The 20,330-nt window shown below is 36.8% G+C and overlaps 5 protein-coding genes across 8 annotated transcripts; 1 reads left to right on the top strand and 4 right to left on the bottom strand.

Moving 5' to 3' along the window:
* Positions 1-1,996: 1,996 nt before the first annotated feature.
* On the bottom strand, positions 1,997-2,749 carry LOC120271994 (mitochondrial import inner membrane translocase subunit TIM23-1-like). The gene has a single exon (XM_039278692.1). The coding sequence runs from the start codon at positions 2,651-2,653 to the stop codon at positions 2,081-2,083; it is 573 nt and encodes a 190-aa protein (XP_039134626.1). The 5' UTR covers positions 2,654-2,749; the 3' UTR covers positions 1,997-2,080.
* Positions 2,750-4,359: 1,610 nt separating this feature from the next.
* On the bottom strand, positions 4,360-6,395 carry LOC120271992 (pentatricopeptide repeat-containing protein At5g16420, mitochondrial). The gene has a single exon (XM_039278690.1). The coding sequence runs from the start codon at positions 6,356-6,358 to the stop codon at positions 4,730-4,732; it is 1,629 nt and encodes a 542-aa protein (XP_039134624.1). The 5' UTR covers positions 6,359-6,395; the 3' UTR covers positions 4,360-4,729.
* A 262-nt stretch (positions 6,396-6,657) lies between these two features.
* LOC120272003 (oligopeptide transporter 7-like) lies at positions 6,658-15,737 on the bottom strand. 4 transcript variants are annotated; one of them, XM_039278704.1, is made up of 8 exons: positions 15,603-15,737; positions 11,103-11,200; positions 10,547-11,022; positions 10,380-10,477; positions 8,153-8,722; positions 7,820-8,075; positions 7,545-7,727; positions 6,658-7,462 (listed from the first exon to the last, which is right to left on the bottom strand). In XM_039278704.1, the coding sequence occupies exons 2-8, from the start codon at positions 11,149-11,151 to the stop codon at positions 6,845-6,847; spliced, it is 2,250 nt and encodes a 749-aa protein (XP_039134638.1). In that variant the 5' UTR covers positions 11,152-11,200; positions 15,603-15,737; the 3' UTR covers positions 6,658-6,844. The 4 variants fall into 4 exon arrangements, with proteins under 4 accessions (XP_039134638.1, XP_039134640.1, XP_039134639.1 ...); XM_039278706.1 differs by having other exon boundaries at positions 11,103-11,186; positions 15,603-15,688; XM_039278705.1 differs by lacking the exon at positions 15,603-15,737 and adding an exon at positions 11,387-11,456.
* On the top strand, positions 14,768-15,767 carry LOC120272243 (two-component response regulator 24-like). Its single transcript, XM_039279007.1, has 2 exons — positions 14,768-15,034; positions 15,591-15,767. Exons 1-2 carry the CDS (start codon positions 14,768-14,770, stop codon positions 15,765-15,767), a joined length of 444 nt encoding a protein of 147 aa, XP_039134941.1.
* Positions 15,768-16,470: 703 nt separating this feature from the next.
* On the bottom strand, positions 16,471-19,847 carry LOC120272004 (RNA-binding protein 1-like). Its single transcript, XM_039278707.1, has 7 exons — positions 19,681-19,847; positions 18,597-18,718; positions 18,311-18,509; positions 18,183-18,241; positions 17,997-18,078; positions 16,822-16,943; positions 16,471-16,724 (listed from the first exon to the last, which is right to left on the bottom strand). The coding sequence occupies exons 1-6, from the start codon at positions 19,784-19,786 to the stop codon at positions 16,840-16,842; spliced, it is 672 nt and encodes a 223-aa protein (XP_039134641.1). The 5' UTR covers positions 19,787-19,847; the 3' UTR covers positions 16,471-16,724; positions 16,822-16,839.
* Between the last annotated feature and the right edge of the window lie 483 nt (positions 19,848-20,330).

The raw sequence follows: 20,330 nt of genomic DNA, 5'->3' as shown, positions 1-20,330 counted from the left end.
GCAAGCACATTTTAGGTTCAAATCAGACATCAGGATAATTTATTTTACTTAAAGATAAAATGGTTTCCAATCTGATTTTTGTTTTCTTTTATTTTGTTGTCCTTAATAATAAGAAACCTTGAAATCAGAATAAAAACAACATATCTTGCATAGAGAACAAAGGCAGATGGGGCTCTTTGATCCCTTTGGTTGAATTAATAAAAAAGTTTCATTCCTGAACATTACCTTATTTCCATTTCTAAACAATTGTGAAGCATTCATGCACTACACAAGTCTTGTTTCAATTGGATTTGTATTTACTGAAAGAGAACACAAGCATTGACAAAAAAAACTTGTGATCTTTGAATTTTTAAAACACTAGCCACAACAGTTTTGTGTACAAAATTAGTGATACTACGGCTTCATTTGGAAGAGAAGAAAAATGAAACAGCATGTTACTCAAGACTTCCATTTCGATCACACCAATTCTTGTTTTCTCAAGGAATCAATTCCATAAAATTTACACCACTGCATAACACAAAGCAGGTGACCTATTTGCATCATAAGACAAACAACACTTTCACTCAATACTCAAAAACAAGACTAGAATTTTCTAATACAGCATGTTACTGAAGACTAATCAAGCACAATTCTATGCTAAAATTTATTTAAAAAAGAAAAAGAAATAAAATAAGGAAAACCTGCCCAAGAATGGAAAGCACCCACAAACACCTAACTACCAAAATAAGGGGCCATAAGGAAATGAAACACCCCTAAACACCTGCTGTATTGCTCCCATTCATTACTGATACAGACACTCTGATTTTGATATTCTCTACTTAATACATGTAATCATTGGTAAGCCAACATCCAAATCGATATCGTTTGGAGGTCTAACTGTAACAATATAAAATTTGTGTAACAACTTCAAGTATATCCTAGAATCAAACAAGGACTTCACTTAGCAATCTGTGAAACACCTACCTTCACTAACTCCTCATCCAATTTGCAAACATGTTAAATATATTTGGTGATCCAACAATGCAACATCACAAAGGTACATTAACCAAACAAACTACATGTTCATGGTAATCCTCATCATAACTTGAAACTGAATCTAGAGACTAGTCCATGTTTCTCAGGAACAAATTTCTTCGTCAAGAGCCCTAAGATACTTTTCTTAACTTGCAAAATCATTCCAAGAAAAAAATTCTTATGCACAACAAGATGGACAAACATCAACATAAACCCAAAAAACACCAAAATAAAGGTTCAAATGAACAACAAGATGACCAAGCATCAAAAGAACCCTAAAATCAGTGAGCAATCCTCAATCGCTATAACAAATGTCTCCTCACCTGTTAATGTTTTTTCAACAAAAAAGGTACACAAGGAAATCAAGCAATCCTCCATTCCTCTAAAAAATTTTCCTCACTTGCTTAATCTCATAAAAGAGAAATTTCACATGGACATCAAGATGGACAATATCATTAAAATAACAAACAAACAAACATAACAAATAATTGCTTGTATATCAAGATGAGCAAGCATGAACAACATCTTGTATATCAAGACGGCCACCGAAATAACGGTTCACACGAACAACTAAATGAGCAAGCATCAAAATAACCCTAAAGTCACCCAACAATGACCAATCCTCAATTGCTATAACAAATGTCTCCTCACCTGTTAATATTTTTTCAACAAAAAAGGTACACATGGAAATCAAGCAATCTTCAATTCCTCTAAAAAAATTTCCTCGCCTGCTTAATTTCATAAAAGAGAAATTTCACATGAACATCAAGATGGACAAAATCATCAAAATAAGAAACATACAAACAAACATAACATATAATTGCTATTATATCAAGTTAGTAACAAGAAAAAAAAAAACCATCACAACAATGCAACAAAGATTGCCATACTAATACCAGCAAAACTAGGTCAAAAAAGATTCATCTTTTGCAATACAGATGACTATAAAACCAGAAAAGAGGGCCATTCTTGTTACAACTAAAAATTCTCACAGAATACCTAAAATTCCATAACTCCATCAATAAAGCAGTGAGATAAGGATTTGAGATCAAGGAAAAAAAAAACCCTAGATAGGAACGTATCTCTTGAAGACCTGCTTGACAGCCACCGCAGCACCGACCATCAGGCCGCCGATCGCCCCAGCCACAGCCGCAGACCTCGGCCCAGACGCAGCCCTGAAGAGCGCCCCAGTCCCAAGCCCCGCAGCAACGCTGTTCATCCAATCATCCTTGTCACGAAGAGCAACCAACCCGCTCTCCATCCCGGCATATAGAAGTCCGACCACGCCGAGTTTGTTGCCTAGACGGCGACCGGTGTGGCCGGAGGCGTTGAGCACACGATTGATCCGGAGCTTCATGCTGTCTCCCTGCTCCGCAGCACGAAGGCCATCACGAAGCCCGATTGATCCACCGGCGATGGCACCAGCGAGGTAACCCACACCAGTGCAGTAGGTGAGGTTCTCGCCCCAGGATCGGTGCTGGCGGGTGGATTCTTCATGGAAAAGTATCTCCGGCGATGTCGGCAAGTCATACACGATTTGACGCGGGATCTGGAGGTCCTGGTAGGGATTGTAGAGCCTCCGGCCAGGTTCGTGAGCGTCATCAGCGTCCCCTCCGCTGAAGATCCTTGAATCCGCCATCGATTCCGAGCTCGAGCCGCAGAGATTTCTAGGGTTTCGATGTGGTGGCAGCGATGAAGAGGGTTTATAGGGTTTTTATTTGGAGCACGCGCCGAGTTACACCGACTTTATATAAAATTTGTATAAATATATATATATATATATATATTCAAGCATTATTTGTCACTGTGTCCTATTTGAGAATAACTTATACTAATATTTTAATTGGGATTTTTTTTTTTGACTTTTTATTTAATGTATACAAAATATTTTAAGATGAAACTGATTATTTATTTATTTATTAAATAATTATCTATGTTTTTAAATTTGGTGATAAGAGCGAAAGGAATTGTCTTAATCCGGTTAGAAATTTAAAAATATCACCATATGGGGTTCTACTCTTGTTAGACATCTAAAAAAAATAAAATAAAAGTTGAGAAATAAGAAAAACATAATATATATATATAAAGTAAATGATAAAATTATATATATCCAATTATTCAGCCATTGTATCATTATCCATGAGCGACATTGATAAATAGTAGTACTGTATAATTATCATTTTTGTTACCATATTAAGTACTGTTCATCAATGTTGGCCGTTGGATTGAGATCCGATGACTGATAATGGACGTTCATAAATTTTTTATTTATAAATGTCCATAAATGAATGGTCCTCGTGTGTGTGTGTATATATATATATCACCATAGCCAAACATCTGCAATTGAGAAAAGTAGTGATAGAGAGATAGAAAGATAGAGTATATAAATAGTAGCTTAAGTAACCAGTGTTTAAATTATGTATTTGGTTCAGAAACAAATAGTTGAAGTGTATTGGGTTTTTTTTTAATGAAAATGGATAGTTCAGGTTATATAATTGTGCATCCTTTTTTATAATACCATATGCATCGGATTTCACATTATTCATAGCATAATATCGACACTGTTGAGCAGTACGGTAAAAATATATCGGAACAAGAACTGTTGGAAAAAAAAAAATGATTTGTGACCATTGGATTGAATCCAATGACTGAAAACCCAACATATGTAGAATTAGATTATGAACGTTTGTAGATTATACAACCATATATATATATATATATATTTATAAAGTTTATACATATAACATTCAAATTCCTCATACAATATCTTTCGCTGAGAGTCATAACCAACCCAAGTAATCTAGTAAGTCACGCCTTAAGTAATCAATGATGCAGATAACCACCTCTGTAGTAGGAGAGTGATGTTTCATTTCTTTGGCAAATTCAATTTTTTCTCTCCTGATAGTTGTGATCCACCCAGTTGGATAGTTAAAATGCAGTTGAGGATTAGTGACTTGTATGGTTGTATATATATTCTTCAACCTCAATTTGAAGAAGAAAGCAACACTTTCCATCCAACTCTTTATTTGATTAGAAGAAAGTTTTGCAAGTTAATAACCTGCAAGGTAACCAAAAGGTTATTTGTTTATTTATTTTTTGACAAGGTAACCACAAGGTTGATATATAATGAAAGATAAAGACTAGCACAAAGATTGCTTGCACCACCATTTCTATTTCAACCTACAACAATACCTGATGCATAATTTACAATTCCGATCTCAACGTCGAACGAACTCATTGCGATGAATGGTGGTATAAGCTTCAGAGTTTCATATCGACAACATGCGCCAATCAAATGCATTTTTATGTATCACATATTTTCTCGCAAAATAATTCTTTTGTCAAGATGAACGGTTAAGCCGTTAAAAAAAACATACGCAAACCTCAGCGGAGCAAGTAAGGACAACACCCACGGACACATGAGCACTGGGACGACCTATATACAACCACTACTCACATTCTCAAAAATGTGCCCTCACCCATGAATCAAACTCTCACCACTTATGAAAAGTTCTTCTGCGAGTCAATATATTCACTGCATTGAATCATACACATTACTCTCTCATTTTATCGATTTTCTGCAAGTAGTATTTGGGGCAATGTATCATATGCATTCTATTGATCTTCATTCTTCAGCAAGTCAGTATTCTTCTTCTCAACATCAAGAGCTTGTTTCAACACCAAGTATCACCAAAGTCCACATTTGTACAACAACTTATGCACCTAACAACAATGCATTCAGAACATCTCTCCAATTCTCACTTTCCTTAACCATCTTTGACACAAACACACTCCAATCATCTTTGCTGAAGAATTCACCTCCCACTGAAACCAGATTACAAAGAACCTTTTCGACCAATTCATCATCTCCATCTCCGGCTTCCAAAAGACCATTAACCAACACCTGATACGTAGACTTATTAGGCATGCATTTCTTCTCCAACATCTCCTCCAAAATCTCAACCCCTTCTTTCACCTTACCAACCTTACAAAACCCCTTGATAAGCACATTATAAGTGAATACATTCGGCGCGCACTTCTTCTCCAACATATCATCCCACAACCTTCCTGCCTCTTGCAACTCTCCGTTCTCGCACATTCCCGAAATGAGCGTGTTATATGTCAACAAGCTCGGAATGAATCCCTTTTCAAACTCATCAAACAGTTTCCTAGCTTCCAAAACCTTCCCTTTCTTACAAAGCCAGTAAATCAAAGTGCTCGATATCGAATTATCCGGAGTAACATTCTTCTTCAAAAGCTTCTTCCAAATATCACAAGCATCCTCCACCTTACCATCCACACACAATGCATCAATCACCTTACAACAAAGCGTCGAGCTTGGGATGTATTTCCCATCCAACATGTCCTGAATCAAGTTCAATGCTTCCCCTGATTTCTTAGCTCTGCAGCATTCCTCAATCACTACAGAGTAAGTAACATCATTCGGTTTCACGCCGGCATCATCCATCTCATCCATGGTGCGCACAGCATCAACAAGCCGGCCAGACCGGCAATACCCATCGATCAAGACGGTGTATGTCGTGACGTCCGGCGACCAGCCACGGTGCAAAATCTCATCAAACAGAGCCTTTGCACCATGGAGATCACCAAGGGAGCAATAGCAAGAGAGAATAGTGGTGTAAGAGACTACATTGGGAACCATACCCCATGTTGGCATTTCGTCGAGCACCTTGAGAGCACCATCGAGGTTGCCCAATTTGCAGAGAGCTTTGAGGAAGATGTTGGCAGTGCAGACATTGGGGATGATTCCGAACTTGGATTGGCAGTGCTTGAAGAGGATGGGGACGAGGTGGAAGCGGCGGTTTTGGATCATGGCGTTGAGGAGGGCGTTGAAGGAGCGGACGGAAGCGCGGAGGCGGAAGGAGGGGATGGAAAGGAAGATCTTGAGAGAGGAGGAAGGGCGGGAGGAGAGGGAGTAAGCGCGGATGAGGGAGATGAAGAGGTTTTCGCCGCAGTGGATGGAGGAGTGGCGGAGGGAGGAGAGGATTGGGGGGATGTAGGAGAAGAGACGGGCATGGGCGAGGCGGAGGAGGATGGAGTGGTAGGAGAGGTAGGAGTGGGAGAAGCCGGGGTGGAAGTGGGAGGCGTGGTGGAAGGCGCGGAGGGCGAGGAGAGGGTCGGGGAGAGAATGGATGATGCGGGAGAGATGGCGAGGGGAGAGACGAGAAGGCCAAGGTTGGAGAGGAGGAGTGATGGAGTAGGAGACGAGGAGGTCGGAGTTGGACCGGAGAGAGGTGAGATGAGAAGGGTCGATGATCGGAGAAGAAAGGTGGGCGAGGTCGACGATGGTGGAGAAACGGCGATGTCGGTGTAGTAGAGACATTGTTGTGGCTTTGAGATGCGGAATTTGGTTTCTGTGGACTTTTAGTTGTGGGAGATTTGAAAAATCTTAACTTAAACAACAACCCAACGAGTTGATAAGTTGTTCTTATGTTACTGTTACAATTACAATTGTAAAATTAATAATTGTGTCTTTAGATTGAGCTCCTGCAGCTTGTAAAATTAAGATCCGAGTAACCACCGTTTGTTTGGTGCCCTAGCTCAATTTAAACACTTGAAAATAAACACCAAATTTTAACCTTTATAGGATTTGAAATCAACTTATTAAAAAATAAAAATCTATATCCAAATTAAAAGTGTAAATAAATCAAAATAAAAGGCAGTAAAATAAATCTACAAATAAAAAAACATGTTTGCCATGTTTTGGTATGTTTTGATTTATCTAATTGGGAGAAGAAGCAGAGAGCCCCAGAAATATAAATCTAGACACAATAACAAGTCCTGCAAAGCAAATGGAAGTAAACCAAAATCATGAGAAAACAGGACAACCCTCAACAATAACATCCTTAGCAGTTGGACAAGAAGCCAGAGGACAACCATCCAAGTCATTACCCCACCAATTCAAACTTATGTTCTCCAAACCCAGGCACAAGTACAACAACACAGCCATGAAAGCAAGCCCAGCATCCAGTGCTCCAGATAACACATAGTTATGACGTTGCCACCAATCTCTCCTGTACCTATAAACCACAAAGCCTGAGAGAAAACCAAGTATAATCCATGACGTATAATTCACGGCGGTGGCCGGAGGCATTTGCCCAGTGGCACCAATCAGGACTGGCATGTTAATGAGCCTTATCCATTCATGTTGAGGGAATGCCCTGTGAGCAAACCAAACAAGAATAGGAGCCACCGCGCCGCCCAGGAAGAACCAGTTAATAGCAGAGTAGTAACCTAGGTCTCCGAAGATTCTCCGGGGACCGATGAGACCCCAAATGACCGATGCATCGTAGAAGACATGGTCTGCCGGGCATGTCCAGGGACTGTCCGAAGGGAGAAGTTCAGTGTCACAGATGTTTGGGATACTGTCCATTAGCCACCATGCTGTGCCAAGGTACACAAATGCCGCGATTAAAGTTCCCACCACCTGTCATTGCCATTGTTACACAAAATTATCATCAAATTCATATTCAATCCAATTCTTTAGAAAGTATAAATGGTAGAGAAACCTGAGCCATGAACATAGTCTTGGGTGGGATCTTCATGTAGTGGCCAAGCTTGAAATCTTGAAGGAAGGTTAAGGCTTGAGTCATGCTTATGTATCCATACACCTTGAAACACATGTTAGCAACTGGGCGCCCGGGATACAAATATCCCATTACGTATTCAGTTATGATGTTCAACCCTGGTGTCTATAAGAATTCAAATGAAGAAAAAGAAAAACACTCATATCAATAAGGTTGGCGAGAAGCTTAAATATTAAATAGAAATAGTAATTAGATGCCTGATTAGTTGTGGCAGTGATGATCCCAATGGGTAGAGTGAAGAAGATAGCAAGAGCACAAGCCAGGAGAACACCCCACCAGGGAAGCTGAAGTTGATCAATATAATACTCACAAGCAAAGATGGTAAGGGCTATGTTGGCAATGAGGATGCAGATAAACCACCACTCAGGAACCTGGTTGTACTTCCTCATGAGCCTCGTGTGCACGTCTATTTTCTTCTCCTGAAATGCGGACTTACTCATCTGCCATATCTCCCTGGACAAGTAATGCGTTGATTACTATCTACAAACATGCATCAATTTGTATCGCTTTTTTTCTGAAGACAAACTTACTTTCCGTGGAAGAGTGCAACATGAGTGATGATAGCAGTAAGAGAAGCAAAGCCAACACCGTAAGTCACTGCAAAAAACGCACTTAAATAAAGAGGTCCATTCTTTTCATATGCCTGGACATCAAGGTGGAAGTCAGAGTCTATGATGCTGGAGATATTGTAAACTTGGCCTGATGAAGTGAAAAGGCCATCAGAGAATATGGGGAAGGTCTTAGCGTGGTAGAGGTTTGACCAGTAGACAATTGGAGTGATAATGTACATGATGAACACAAAGCCAGCAGCAATGTTGGCTGTGGCAAACCATGGGCTTGCTAAGGGGCTGCCAAGGTAGGAGGAGATGGTTGACCAGTCAAGGCCAATGGCACCAATGCCAAGGCCATAGAGACCAGAACCAAGCTGCTGGGCAAGCACGGAAGTGGGGAAAATCCAGCAGACCCAGGAAAGTGAGGTAAGCATTGAAAAAAGATACCCTGGGAAAACATAGTAAGCAAAGCTGCAGATGAAAGCTATGAGAAAGAACTGGTTCCGGGTCAGGCCACCTTTGACTCGTCTTTCCTTCTCATGAAGTGCCCTGTGATTGCAACGCATACCAGTTGATAAACAGAACATTTATTCAATTTTATTCTTCAATGAAACATGAAAAAATGATGAACTTATTATTAACATGAACATAATGCTAATAAATATCACTCTTGTTCTTCAATGAGCATGAAAAATAAGAATTCTTTGATGCACAATCAGATATAAACCCATTTTAAAGTTAGTGTCCATATTCCATAGTAGCTAATGCAGAGTCTGAGGCAACGACCCTCCAAAACACTCCAATTTATCAAAGAATGCGGAATGTAGATTAATTAGGTAAAAAAGAACTAATTTTATCTTGATTTGAGAGTAGAGCTCATTATTATGTATAGCAGACACATGCATAGATGCTGTAACATAGGATTCTTTTGCAGGCTTTTGATTGAGAAACAAATTCCACATGTTGAACACAAGGAACCTGTTTATCATTAAAGAAAGCTGCAAAACAAGTTGGCAAAAGACTGTAACTAGTACTACTCATCCATTACTAGTTTTAATAGTTGTCATATAGATGGTGGTCCACCAAACCATCATCCCAATTGGCAACTACCACCGGTCCACCACCAAACAAATCAAATGAGGTAGGCATGTAAGCATGTATTTTTGAACCAGTTCTAAGCCCAACCCAAGCCCGAATCTTTGGTCAGTTTCCCAGTCATGTTGGATAAGCCCGGCCCGGACACAACAATTGCCATTCCTATCTACAACTTGATTGAAAGAGAACCTATGAAGAATCCTTACGGAACACATGCGTGGTAGACTATGCCACCAAAAATTTAGTTGAAAAGGAATTAAGAAAAGACGGAAGCCTTGTTTTAAGAATAGAAGAAAACAAGAAAATTTTTGGATATGTGGAACAAAACTTCCAATAGCATGAGGGCCAAAGAAAGGGGAGGAGCTGTCATTGCATGGTGGGCGCTAGACACCAATGTCTCATGATGTGTTCTTAAATCCTAACAATACAAGTCATAATGAACCTACTGTGATTTCATTGATTAAAGTAGAATATCTTGAATATCAAAAGATTATGAACGAGTATTTTATTAAAAGATTCAAAAGAGTTTAAAATGATATTTCAAAGGAGAAACTTTAAAATATTATATCATGAACAGAATTTTTTGTAATAACGCCTTGGCAACAGCTTTAAATCCCTTTCTAAGAAAAGGACATTGGCCCGCAGCAAGCCATCAGGCATCAGCTGTACATGGAATGCAGGGGACGAATACATATAGAAATACAAGTTAATTAATGAGAAACATAATTTAAGCAAGTCCAGATAGGATTCAAGCCTGACTTTTTATGGCTAATTATACAAGGCTTAATTTTCTGATAAGATTTATTTAATTTTAAGGCCAAATATCAAAGTTATTTTCTTATTGAAAGAGAAATCAAGGGAAAAGAGGTTGATCCTCCCTCCAAACCATTGGGACCCTTCATTTTCTGGGGAGATTTGAGACTCCTAACAATCAAAACAAAAACCTAAAGCACCTTACTTCAGGACATACTCCTATTCAAGGGTGGGAGGGGGAGAGGGAGGGAGATAGAAAGGTTGACAGGTAATGCTGTGTTATAGCTTAAATGTTAAATTTAGTCCTTGTTAGTGACAATTCAAGGATTTTTATATACAGAAAGAGGAAGAGAGGCACCTGAAGAGGGAAACCTGCACCAGATTGTAGGGCCACCACATCGCCGCTGGCTCCACCAGATACCGCCGGAATATTCCCGCCCAGCCAAATCCAAGCACCTAACCACCATTTCACCATTGTTATGACCATAAATTTGTTTGTTTCTAAAAGGAGAAAATTAAGACAACCTGAGTAGTGAGGATGACGAGAAGGGAAACAAAGAAGGTGATGTGTTTTCTGTAAAAGACCTTCACTGCAGTGACAATGTGAATGGCGTACACAGTACCAGCGCCGGAGTTGGCAAAGATGGTGATAAGGACGTGCTCCTTCATGTTGAATGGTCCTGGGTTCAATGTAAACTCACAGCGAGTTCCTCTAAAGAACACTCTCTCTGTCAATGTAGCCGCCATCAGGTGCCCAATTGGAACCACAGCAATCTGTGCTGATATAGATGTTATGGACAATGGTTCCTTCCGGTACCAGAAGAACTGGTTTAAGAAAGACAGTAGCACACATGAAAGAGTGCCAAGCACCCACATGCGGAATGTCAAGCAAGGTATTGTTGGGTCATCGCTGGTCGGCACTGTCAACGCCACCTGCTCTATGGGAGAGTTCTCTTCTTCTTTTTCAGCAGATGAGGATGTTGATGGCTGGTTTGCAGGCACTGCAGAAGAGTTGAGACTATTAGGAGATTGAAACAGGCCATGGAGAACAGGGAGAAAGAAAATTATCAGTTTTACTTACATAACGGCCTTGTGATTTGATGCTTCGCTTCTTCCATTGAGGATTCCATGCCTCCTCTTTTTCTCCTCCTCCTTCGTCGTCAATCTAATTTATAAAAGCTGAGATTGGAAATTATTGAAGGGGTTGTACCAAGGATGATCTGCCAATGCTATGAATCTCATGCAAAATATGAAGCAAATACAGAAAGTCATGTATTCAATATTTCAACCAATAGATATCAGCCAAGTAAACGGATGTGAATCACAGGCACCAATGTGTAAGGATCGAGGAACACAAATGCATACATGTTTTGATTGATGTGTCCTCCAACCTGGTAGCTTGGCATTTCAATGCATTCTGGAAGCTAATCAATGAAAAGAATCACCTATAAATACAAGGATATAAGCAGAGATAAATGCTAGAATGGGACAAGTAAGGCATTTTCCTTCCAATTTGTGGAGGAGATTCACCCATAGAGAGGTCCAACCTAACACTCCTTGTATAGTTGTATGGTATCAACTTAACAGTCCTTGTATCTCTTAGATTCAAGAGATGGCATGTCCAATTAGTCATGGTAGATGATAAAACGGGCAAATAGATTTATGAGAAAGAAAGAGCAACATGTAAACCAACTTATGCACGGGTTCCTGGACTAGTGTTTCAAAATTAAGATAAATATTTTGAACTTAATCTTATGTTATAATCTAATGTCAACCTGCCTTTGATTTATTCCAAGTTGGGATTGGAATAAGTTGGTATATTACCAAACTAATATAATGTGATCAATCAACATTAACTAATATAGGTTAAGTCAAATCAACTTCTGAGTACAGTTAGAGTAATAATACCTTTCACCTCCTTCAAATCACAAGCCCATGCTAGTGGTTACAACTTACTACTGCATAATCTCACATGGGCAGTGAGAAAAAGAAGGTTACAAAATAAGGGGCTAAACTGCCTTATTGCTGGTTAAGAGAGAGAGGAAAAAAAAGAGGAGATAGAAGAGAAAATAAATGAATGCATTCTGCTATTTTTTTTTCTTTTCTCTCACTATATAACCTCTAATGAAACACAACCATTGACTGATATGGGTAAATGAAGGAAACAAAAAGAAATCATGAAGGAAAACTATTTTTCAATGTTTGGTTGAATGATAAAAAGAAGATGGTTGAGCAAATGAAATCTAACGTATTGGTAAAAGTTTCTTTACTTACTTCAGTCAATTTCCATTATTACTTTTCTTTTCCTACAGCTCATTTTACCTTCTTTACAGAGTACTTACGCAGATACACAATTTTAGTGGCACATATGATTAGAAACTTCAATCCACATAGTCACAGACGAAAGAGAAATGAAATCCATCTACACATATAAATACAATGGACTACAAATTGTAAATAAAATAGATTTTAGATCCAAAAAATCTATAGTGATAATACTATATACCTAATGAATATCTAATATCACATATACATTTGTTTCGCATGTACTATACTGTACTATGTGCAGTTCTCTTGATTGTTACCCAAATAAGGAAACACAAACACAATTTGACTCTATCAGTTAGATTAAAGTGATGACATATCTTATTCTAATTTAGCAGAAGTATCATATACATGCATTCAAAGATACCCTTAAAAAATAAATTTAAGATATATTGATATCTCTTGTTAAGAACAATAGAAGGAAGAAAAAGGTTAGAGGTTGGATTTTATTTGTGGTTCTAACTTTATTTCATTAAGGCACATACTAGACCACAAAAGGCAAAAATACATAGGTTGTTGAATATATACGATTAATAAAACCACATATTTGAAGATATACTACACAAAACCACGTAGACAAAGATATTAGAGTAACTAATTGTCTCATATTGGTTAATGCAGTGAGTTTAAACTTGAATATATAAGTCTATATCTCTTATCCAATTAGCTTAATGGGCCAAGAGAATGTGTTTGGTTTGCATCTAATAAAGTATCAAAACTTTAAGTTATTGGTTTGTTTGCAACATGCCTAGAAATATTGGTCAACACATATCAAGAGGAGAATTAGAGCAACTAAGAGCCCTACATCAATTAATGTAATAAGTTTTGACCTAAATATGAGTTGAGGTCTCTCATCCAATTAAGCTTATGAGTTGAATCATGCCAAGATAATATTTTTACTTTTGCATCTAACACCAAACTTAATACATTAAACAGTGTGAGACAATTATTACTCTAATGCGTCCATGTGATATGTGTGGGTCTATTTTAACTTTTAAGTAGACACATGAACAAAACAATTAACCAGGTTCTGATACCACAATAACTGCAAACCAAACAAGCATTGCATATGTACAATTCAATCAAAAAGCTTAAGCTAATAGGATAAGAGACGCAACATATTTTCAATCCATAATTACTAATGTTGCTGATATAGGAGTATTAGTTAGTCTAATACTCCCTCCGGTCCTTTTTACTTGTCTCATTTAAGAAGCTTCCTCTGGTTCTTTTTACATGTCAACTTGGAAATCTATGAAGCATTAAATAGTTTTTTCCAACTTTACCCTTTATCTTTGAAATACTACTACATTTTCCAATACTTTTTGAAAAACTAAAACACTAAATTGAGAGAGAATAAAAGATATAATTAAATTATAACGAGAAATTAATGAAATCTTGATGGTTTTTAAATGGAGTTAATTTTGGAAAGTTGATAGAATGTTTCATGAATTTAAGATAACGACTAATTTTAACTGATTTTCTTAATGGGCGTAAATTGGTTAAAGTGGACCTGTAAATAGGACCGGAGGGAGTATAAGATATACTATCACACAAAACAACATATTGAAAGATACATAAACAAGACCAAGTATAGAAAGACGCAATTACACCAAACCACATATTTGAAGACATACCGCGGCACAAAACTGTGGATTTGAAGATAGACTATTGCAAAACACCAGATATTTAAAGATATACCATCACACAAAACCACGTGTTTGAAAATGTACCATTACACAAAACCATGTATTTGAAGGCATGCTGGCACACAAAATCAACCACACCGTATCTTGCGTGTGATTTTTTTTTTATTTTTTACATGATCTAGTTTTTATTTCTATAATCCAAACATTATCCTTGAATATCTCAGCATATCAAACTTGATATTTGGTGGAGATGGTCGAAGATGCCTTCAATCCCTATTTAAGGAGCACTTGTGCAATTCATAATCCACGCATTGCTAGCCTAGCCTACATTCAACCCTTAGGACATACCAAGGTGATGAACATTATCTTTGATCTCATTCTCATTAAGGATTTCTGACTTTCCAGATGTTTGCATAATGTGCTTCCATCATCCAATTTCGTTTTCCCAATTAGTTCTTATGGTGCAATGTATTATACATATTGTAATTTCTTTTTTTCATTATAGTTTCTATTAAAGCAATAACCCTGTTGTTCATTTTTTGTTTCTATAAACATGGTAATTTTCTTCATGATTGGCACTAAATCATGAGTCTTAGGTTTCATCATTTGCTTCATAAGTAGATGGCTTTTGAAGAAGCATACAATGATTCCATTCAAATCACATGGAGTTCTATCTATGATCTCTACTGTTGTTTTACCTTATTCAGATATGGTAAACTAACTTTAAGTGCTTCTTGATTCTAACAAAAAGAATTTTTCAATGAGTAGGAAGGAAATGGCATTCAGTGGAAGTTCCTCAGGCTACAAGAAGATGAATAACTTTCTGAACAGTAGTGACCCTGGCTTTAAGAACAACTTGAGGGTTCTTGTTGTTGATGATGACAAGATGGTGCGCAATATTACAATGGCAATGCTAAGAACCCTCAAAGTCGAAGGCAAAGAAGCAGTGAATGGAAAGGAAGCTGTGGATCTTTTTATCGCAGGAGAGAACTTCAATCTTGTGCTGATGGATAGGGAGATGCCAGTTATGACTGGTCTAGAGGTAGTAGTTTCTTCTTTAAAACTGACTTTGAAAAAATTCAGGTTCAGCCTCTTGTTTTCAAGGCAAGTTTGGACACAAATTGATTAATTTTGAAAAAGAAATCAGAAATAATACAATAATTATCTGAATTCAGGATTTACATACAAGGTTTTTGAGTCCAAATCAGAGTTAACCAGTCCTGAGTCAGGCTTTTCATAAAACAATCTTCAAGGTCTTAAATGGTTTGAAACTTGTTCGAACTTAACCTAGATATAGTAAAAAATATGTTAATTCAATATCTAATTTATACTCAAAAGATGATATATATAGAACGCCAGTAAAACTATTTAAATCCTAAGTTCATATATAAAAGCATCTAAATAGATTCTACACTTCTAGGAATAACTGAAAAAAAAAAATCAAGTTTATAGTTTTCAACTTTGATTTATTTGATATTTAGCCTTTATACGTACTCAAGCTCTGCAAATAAGGAATAAAATAACACCTAGTTCAACCTACATAATGCTGCTTCCACTTGATTAAATACACACTAACTAAAGAATTGCATAAGTGACAGGCAACAAAGTACCTGAGGGGAATGGGCGTGCGTGTGAAGCTGGTAGGTGTGAGTGCGTGCTCAACGGACAAGGAGAAGCAGGATTTCCTCAATGCAGGTGCTGATGAATTTTTTGCAAAGCCAATGACTTGCGCTAAACTCTCCGCACTCCTGCAGGAAGTGGATGAAAATCTGTAGAGGAGAGTACAATAATAGAATGCTAAAGCAGTAATATATGGGCTCTGTAACAATTTATTGTTCTGGGTCAATGATAGTAATAAAAGTCATGAGTTGACTTAAAATGCAAGCATGGTCATTTGCAGTTTCACATGCATAAGACACTTGATAAACCACAACAATTTGCTTGAATTATTGTGAAGAAAATTAGGACTCAGCAAGAGGTAGTTAACTGAAAGACTAATTAGAGGAAACAGTATTATCATATAAAATATTATATAAAGAGAGATGAACTGAAAATTATAGGAACAAAATGAAAGCATGAAAGAATTTCCTTCAAGAATACTTAATTTAATAGTTTTAAAAATAACAGAAGAAGAAATATAAGTAGCAGCAGAAATTAGTAGTGAATACTTTCCAAATTTGATTACATATATACATCAGGCACAAAGCATGGAACATGATAATGAATCAAACTGCCACAAAGCACACCTCCTGTATGATAAATATTGCAATAAAATGCGGCCATCATCAATATTTTAAACAGACAAATAATACAGTTCACAAGACCATTAAGCAATGTCATGATAAAGAATCCATGGATTTCAAAATGTCAATCTATATGCTGAAAACATTAGTGTCTCTCACCTGTCATGGAAAAACTGGTGCACAAGGCTCAAGCTTGAAATGTAAACCATGAAAAGAATACAAATGAAAGTCAGTATAAGCCATTTAATGTCACATAAAATATTATTCTTCCAATTTCCAACATACAACGATGTCAATCTAGCAAGCCATATAGTTGTGAATTTATGCAATTGCCACAACATTAGGCTGCAATAGCTTAAAAAGGTTTCTCTAAAAAGCACACCTCCTATGACCACATTCATAGACTTTTAAAGAAAATAACAGCCAAAAGATTTCTCTAATACTTGTATTTATGACCCACAGTTTGCAGAACCTCCCATCCATCATCGCCTACAAGGAAATGGTTGGAAATTTTAGGATAATTTCATCATGTACAAACTTCAAATTAATTTTCATGCACAAACTTCAAATTAATTTTACAAGTCACCTGAAAAAGCAGTACAAATCAATGTCTACTACGAGACCCTCCACTTAACCTTGGACCAGAAAATCGGGCAAATTGTAGCCTCATATTGGCTGATTGGCGGTCATGCTCATCAAATATATAACCTGCAAGATAGAATAGCTACGATCTTATATTGAAACTGTGATTTCTAGGAAGGATTACTGAACAATATCAAATAGAAGGAATGTACTTGAGAATACAGCCATATCATATTTGCTTTGATGCGAACCTCAATAAAGTTGAGCTAATGTAATTATATTTGCTTTCCAAAAAACAGCATCAAGCACTCAATATGAACAAATATAGACATTATATAACTACATTAGGGAATTTACATATCCGATGGTTAATTTTCAACCATCAAGAAATAAAAATACAGAAGATGACATTATAATTATGAACTGCAACAAGACATACAATTTGCACTCTATGACCAAAAAGAGAAGGAAATTAAAAGTTGCAAGTACGTGGCCAAAGACAACAGAGATATGAGTCATATGACAACCCAGGAACATGAATAGCTCTTTATTTTTAACCAAATCAATTGATGTGGAAGGATGAATTAAAAAGGTTTCAAACTAGGTATGGAGGGAGATCAACTAAATTATACATTTATACCTATTTCCAAAGGACCAAAGGAACAGTAGAGCATAATATTTTGCATTAATCAGTTGATTTCACATAAACATTACCAGCTAGACTGTCAGTAATAAGACTACACACTTGATATCCATGGTACAAACATCGTTGCCCTCCACATAAGGAAGATTTCACTCAATGAGGATGACCAGGACTGCTCCACATATGCACTGATACTACAAAGAAACATGTCAAATTCTTCTTGCATCCTACCGAGAATTGCTTAAACTTTTGCATATTCTTTTAGAATTGTCTGACAACAGTATATGCCAGTTAGTCTTGGTATAACCAAGGATACTGGTTGAAAAGTTCTACAAGAACAGTGTACCGAACAACAAAACTAAGTAGGTGAAGATGGAAAAAAAAACAGAAAAGCAATTTATGCTGACTACAAGGGGACTATAACAGCATAACCTTACAATGAGCACAGACAAGCAGCTAAAAAGTAGTAAGCGCAATTTATTGTGAGCTTAAACATCCCAGGCAATGCACTTAATATGCAGAGTGTATTGTTTTACCTTGCAAGGCTTCCAGAGCAACAGCAGCTTGGCCTGGAGTTTTAAAGTCTACAAAGCAAAGAACAAATGGATCACCTCCTGTCTGCAACAAAATCAAAATACACAAGAAGAAAAGGTGAATCAATTGTGTACATGATGATTTGCTGTAACCAAAATGAGCACATTCAGCAAACTTCATTGACTTACATATCTCTCCTTGCACACAAGCCTGACCTCCCGGAAACCTACAAAAGGACGAAAAATATCTACAAAAAATGAAGGAACAAGAGAAGACCAAGAAGTGTTAAGACATTAGATTACTGAATCAAGGATACGAGCCACTTCCCTTTGAGTACAGTCTGCAGGAAGGCCATCCACATATAAGGTATTTGAAGCATCCGGCGGAAGAGGTGTATCTGGTCTTCCATTGCTGCTATACTGAATATTTCGACTCTCCAAGCCTGAAACATGATGACTGCCCCTTCCACCAGTCATAGTCCTAACAGACTCGCCAGAAGCATATAAAGAAATTTCCTGGAATATTTCAATCAAACTTTAGCGTTGTATTTTTGTTAAACAAAATAGTGAAAACCCCACTTATATGAAAGTAATCAGGCATACTCCACTCCTTAAGTAGCGGTCATAAGATGCCCCAAGGCTTTCAGTATCTCCAATTACACGGTGGGGAATCCTCTCTTCATCGAAAGGATGGTAGCCATATGATTCTGGACTGGCATATAGCTCTTCAAAGTGATCAACATCATTGCACCAGTGAGAACAAAAGGTTAATGTGCATAAAAGAAATAGATGTTAATTTTGGTCAAGCTATTGAACAAAAGATGTGATATACAGAAGTCGATAACAAGCAAAATTTTAGACCAACCAAGAAGTGATACAGAAGGATGTCCTTGGCTCATGCATTAACTTAAATGATTTTAACCAGACACAATTTTGACAACCAAGATTTCTCAAAGATGGTCATATTAATCAGCTAAACTCTGATAAATTCAGTGTTAGCCAATCTTCAACAGAGCATAAATTAGAATACCTATTCTATGGCTTATCTTTGTACGTCCAAGATCACACAACTATGCCACAGCAGGAAAATTGACAAAAAAATTAGATAAAAACATCATTTCGAGAAGAGTTTGAAAAACCTTTGGTTACTAAGTTATTATATATTATAGGACCAACAAGTTAAACTTTGTTGAAATTTGAACAAATGAATGTTGCCACTTGCCAATAGACAGTAACCTCTCCTACAAAAAGATGAAGGTATAAATGCAGTAAAATCTCCATGAAATCCACATCAGCGTATACAGAAATTCCACAAACTAAATACATTAGTTACTAGCATTCCAATCTATCAACCTTCAATACAACCAATTCAAAAATCAATCAGCAAAAATCAGCAAACTATCACACAGGCTTCACGAGCAAGAAACATAGATTTCCAGAACTAGAATCTATAAATTTTCAATACAAACACAAGAATTCCAAGAATCAATCAGTAAACTATTAAAAGCGCGGATCTAAGTGAGCCTACACAATTGATGCTGATTTCCAAGGATCATTGAACAAAGAACACATCAAAACCCACTGAACAACAAAGATCAACAGGAATAGAATTCAAGATGCATCGAGACAAAAGGAAAAAGGATTCAAACTGAGAAATCAAAGGACACAAGGAGAAGAATGGGCACACCGGAGTACTCAGAGCGTTGACGCTTCAGGGGAGCAGCGACAGGGGAGTGAGAGGAGACCTCGAGAGGATGGCGAGGATCGGCGTACCTCCAATACCTATCGGCCATGGGAGAGCTCTGAAGCACGACCTCGGTGATGCGCTTTGATTTCCTTCTCGGCGGGTTGAAGAAAGACTAGAAAAGGGAAATATATATATATATATATATATAAATATAATATTATAATGTATTAAATTGTAAAAAACCAAGTTAAAAAAAGGAATTAAAAAAATGTCTTCTTTTTTTAATGAAACTCTAGTTTTACATTCTGAATATGTTGACTGTTTTATAGTAAATCTATTTTTAATTTTGTTTTGGTTGCTGAGAAGCACTAATTTGCTACTCCCTCTTGTCATTTTTACTTATTTATTTTAATTAAATAATATAAATTTAAAAATTAATTAAAATTAATTGATCATTTAAAATTTATAAAAATTATATTAATTTTCTAAAAAAAATTTATTTAAAATGTATTTTTAAAAAAATATGTGACGGAATATAATTTATTAGAAGTCATAATATTTAATATTTTATAAATTTTTAAATGAATAAATAAAATTTTAAAAAAAAACCTCTTAAAATGTGATAAGAAAAAAAATGGTTTAATTGATGT

The sequence above is a fragment of the Dioscorea cayenensis genome, chromosome 11 (genome assembly GCF_009730915.1).
Source record: "Dioscorea cayenensis subsp. rotundata cultivar TDr96_F1 chromosome 11, TDr96_F1_v2_PseudoChromosome.rev07_lg8_w22 25.fasta, whole genome shotgun sequence".
In the NCBI taxonomy this organism is placed as follows: Eukaryota; Viridiplantae; Streptophyta; class Magnoliopsida; order Dioscoreales; family Dioscoreaceae; genus Dioscorea; species Dioscorea cayenensis.
The sequence above is the reverse complement of the archived record's forward strand: the minus strand, read 5'-3'. Positions and strand labels throughout refer to the sequence as shown.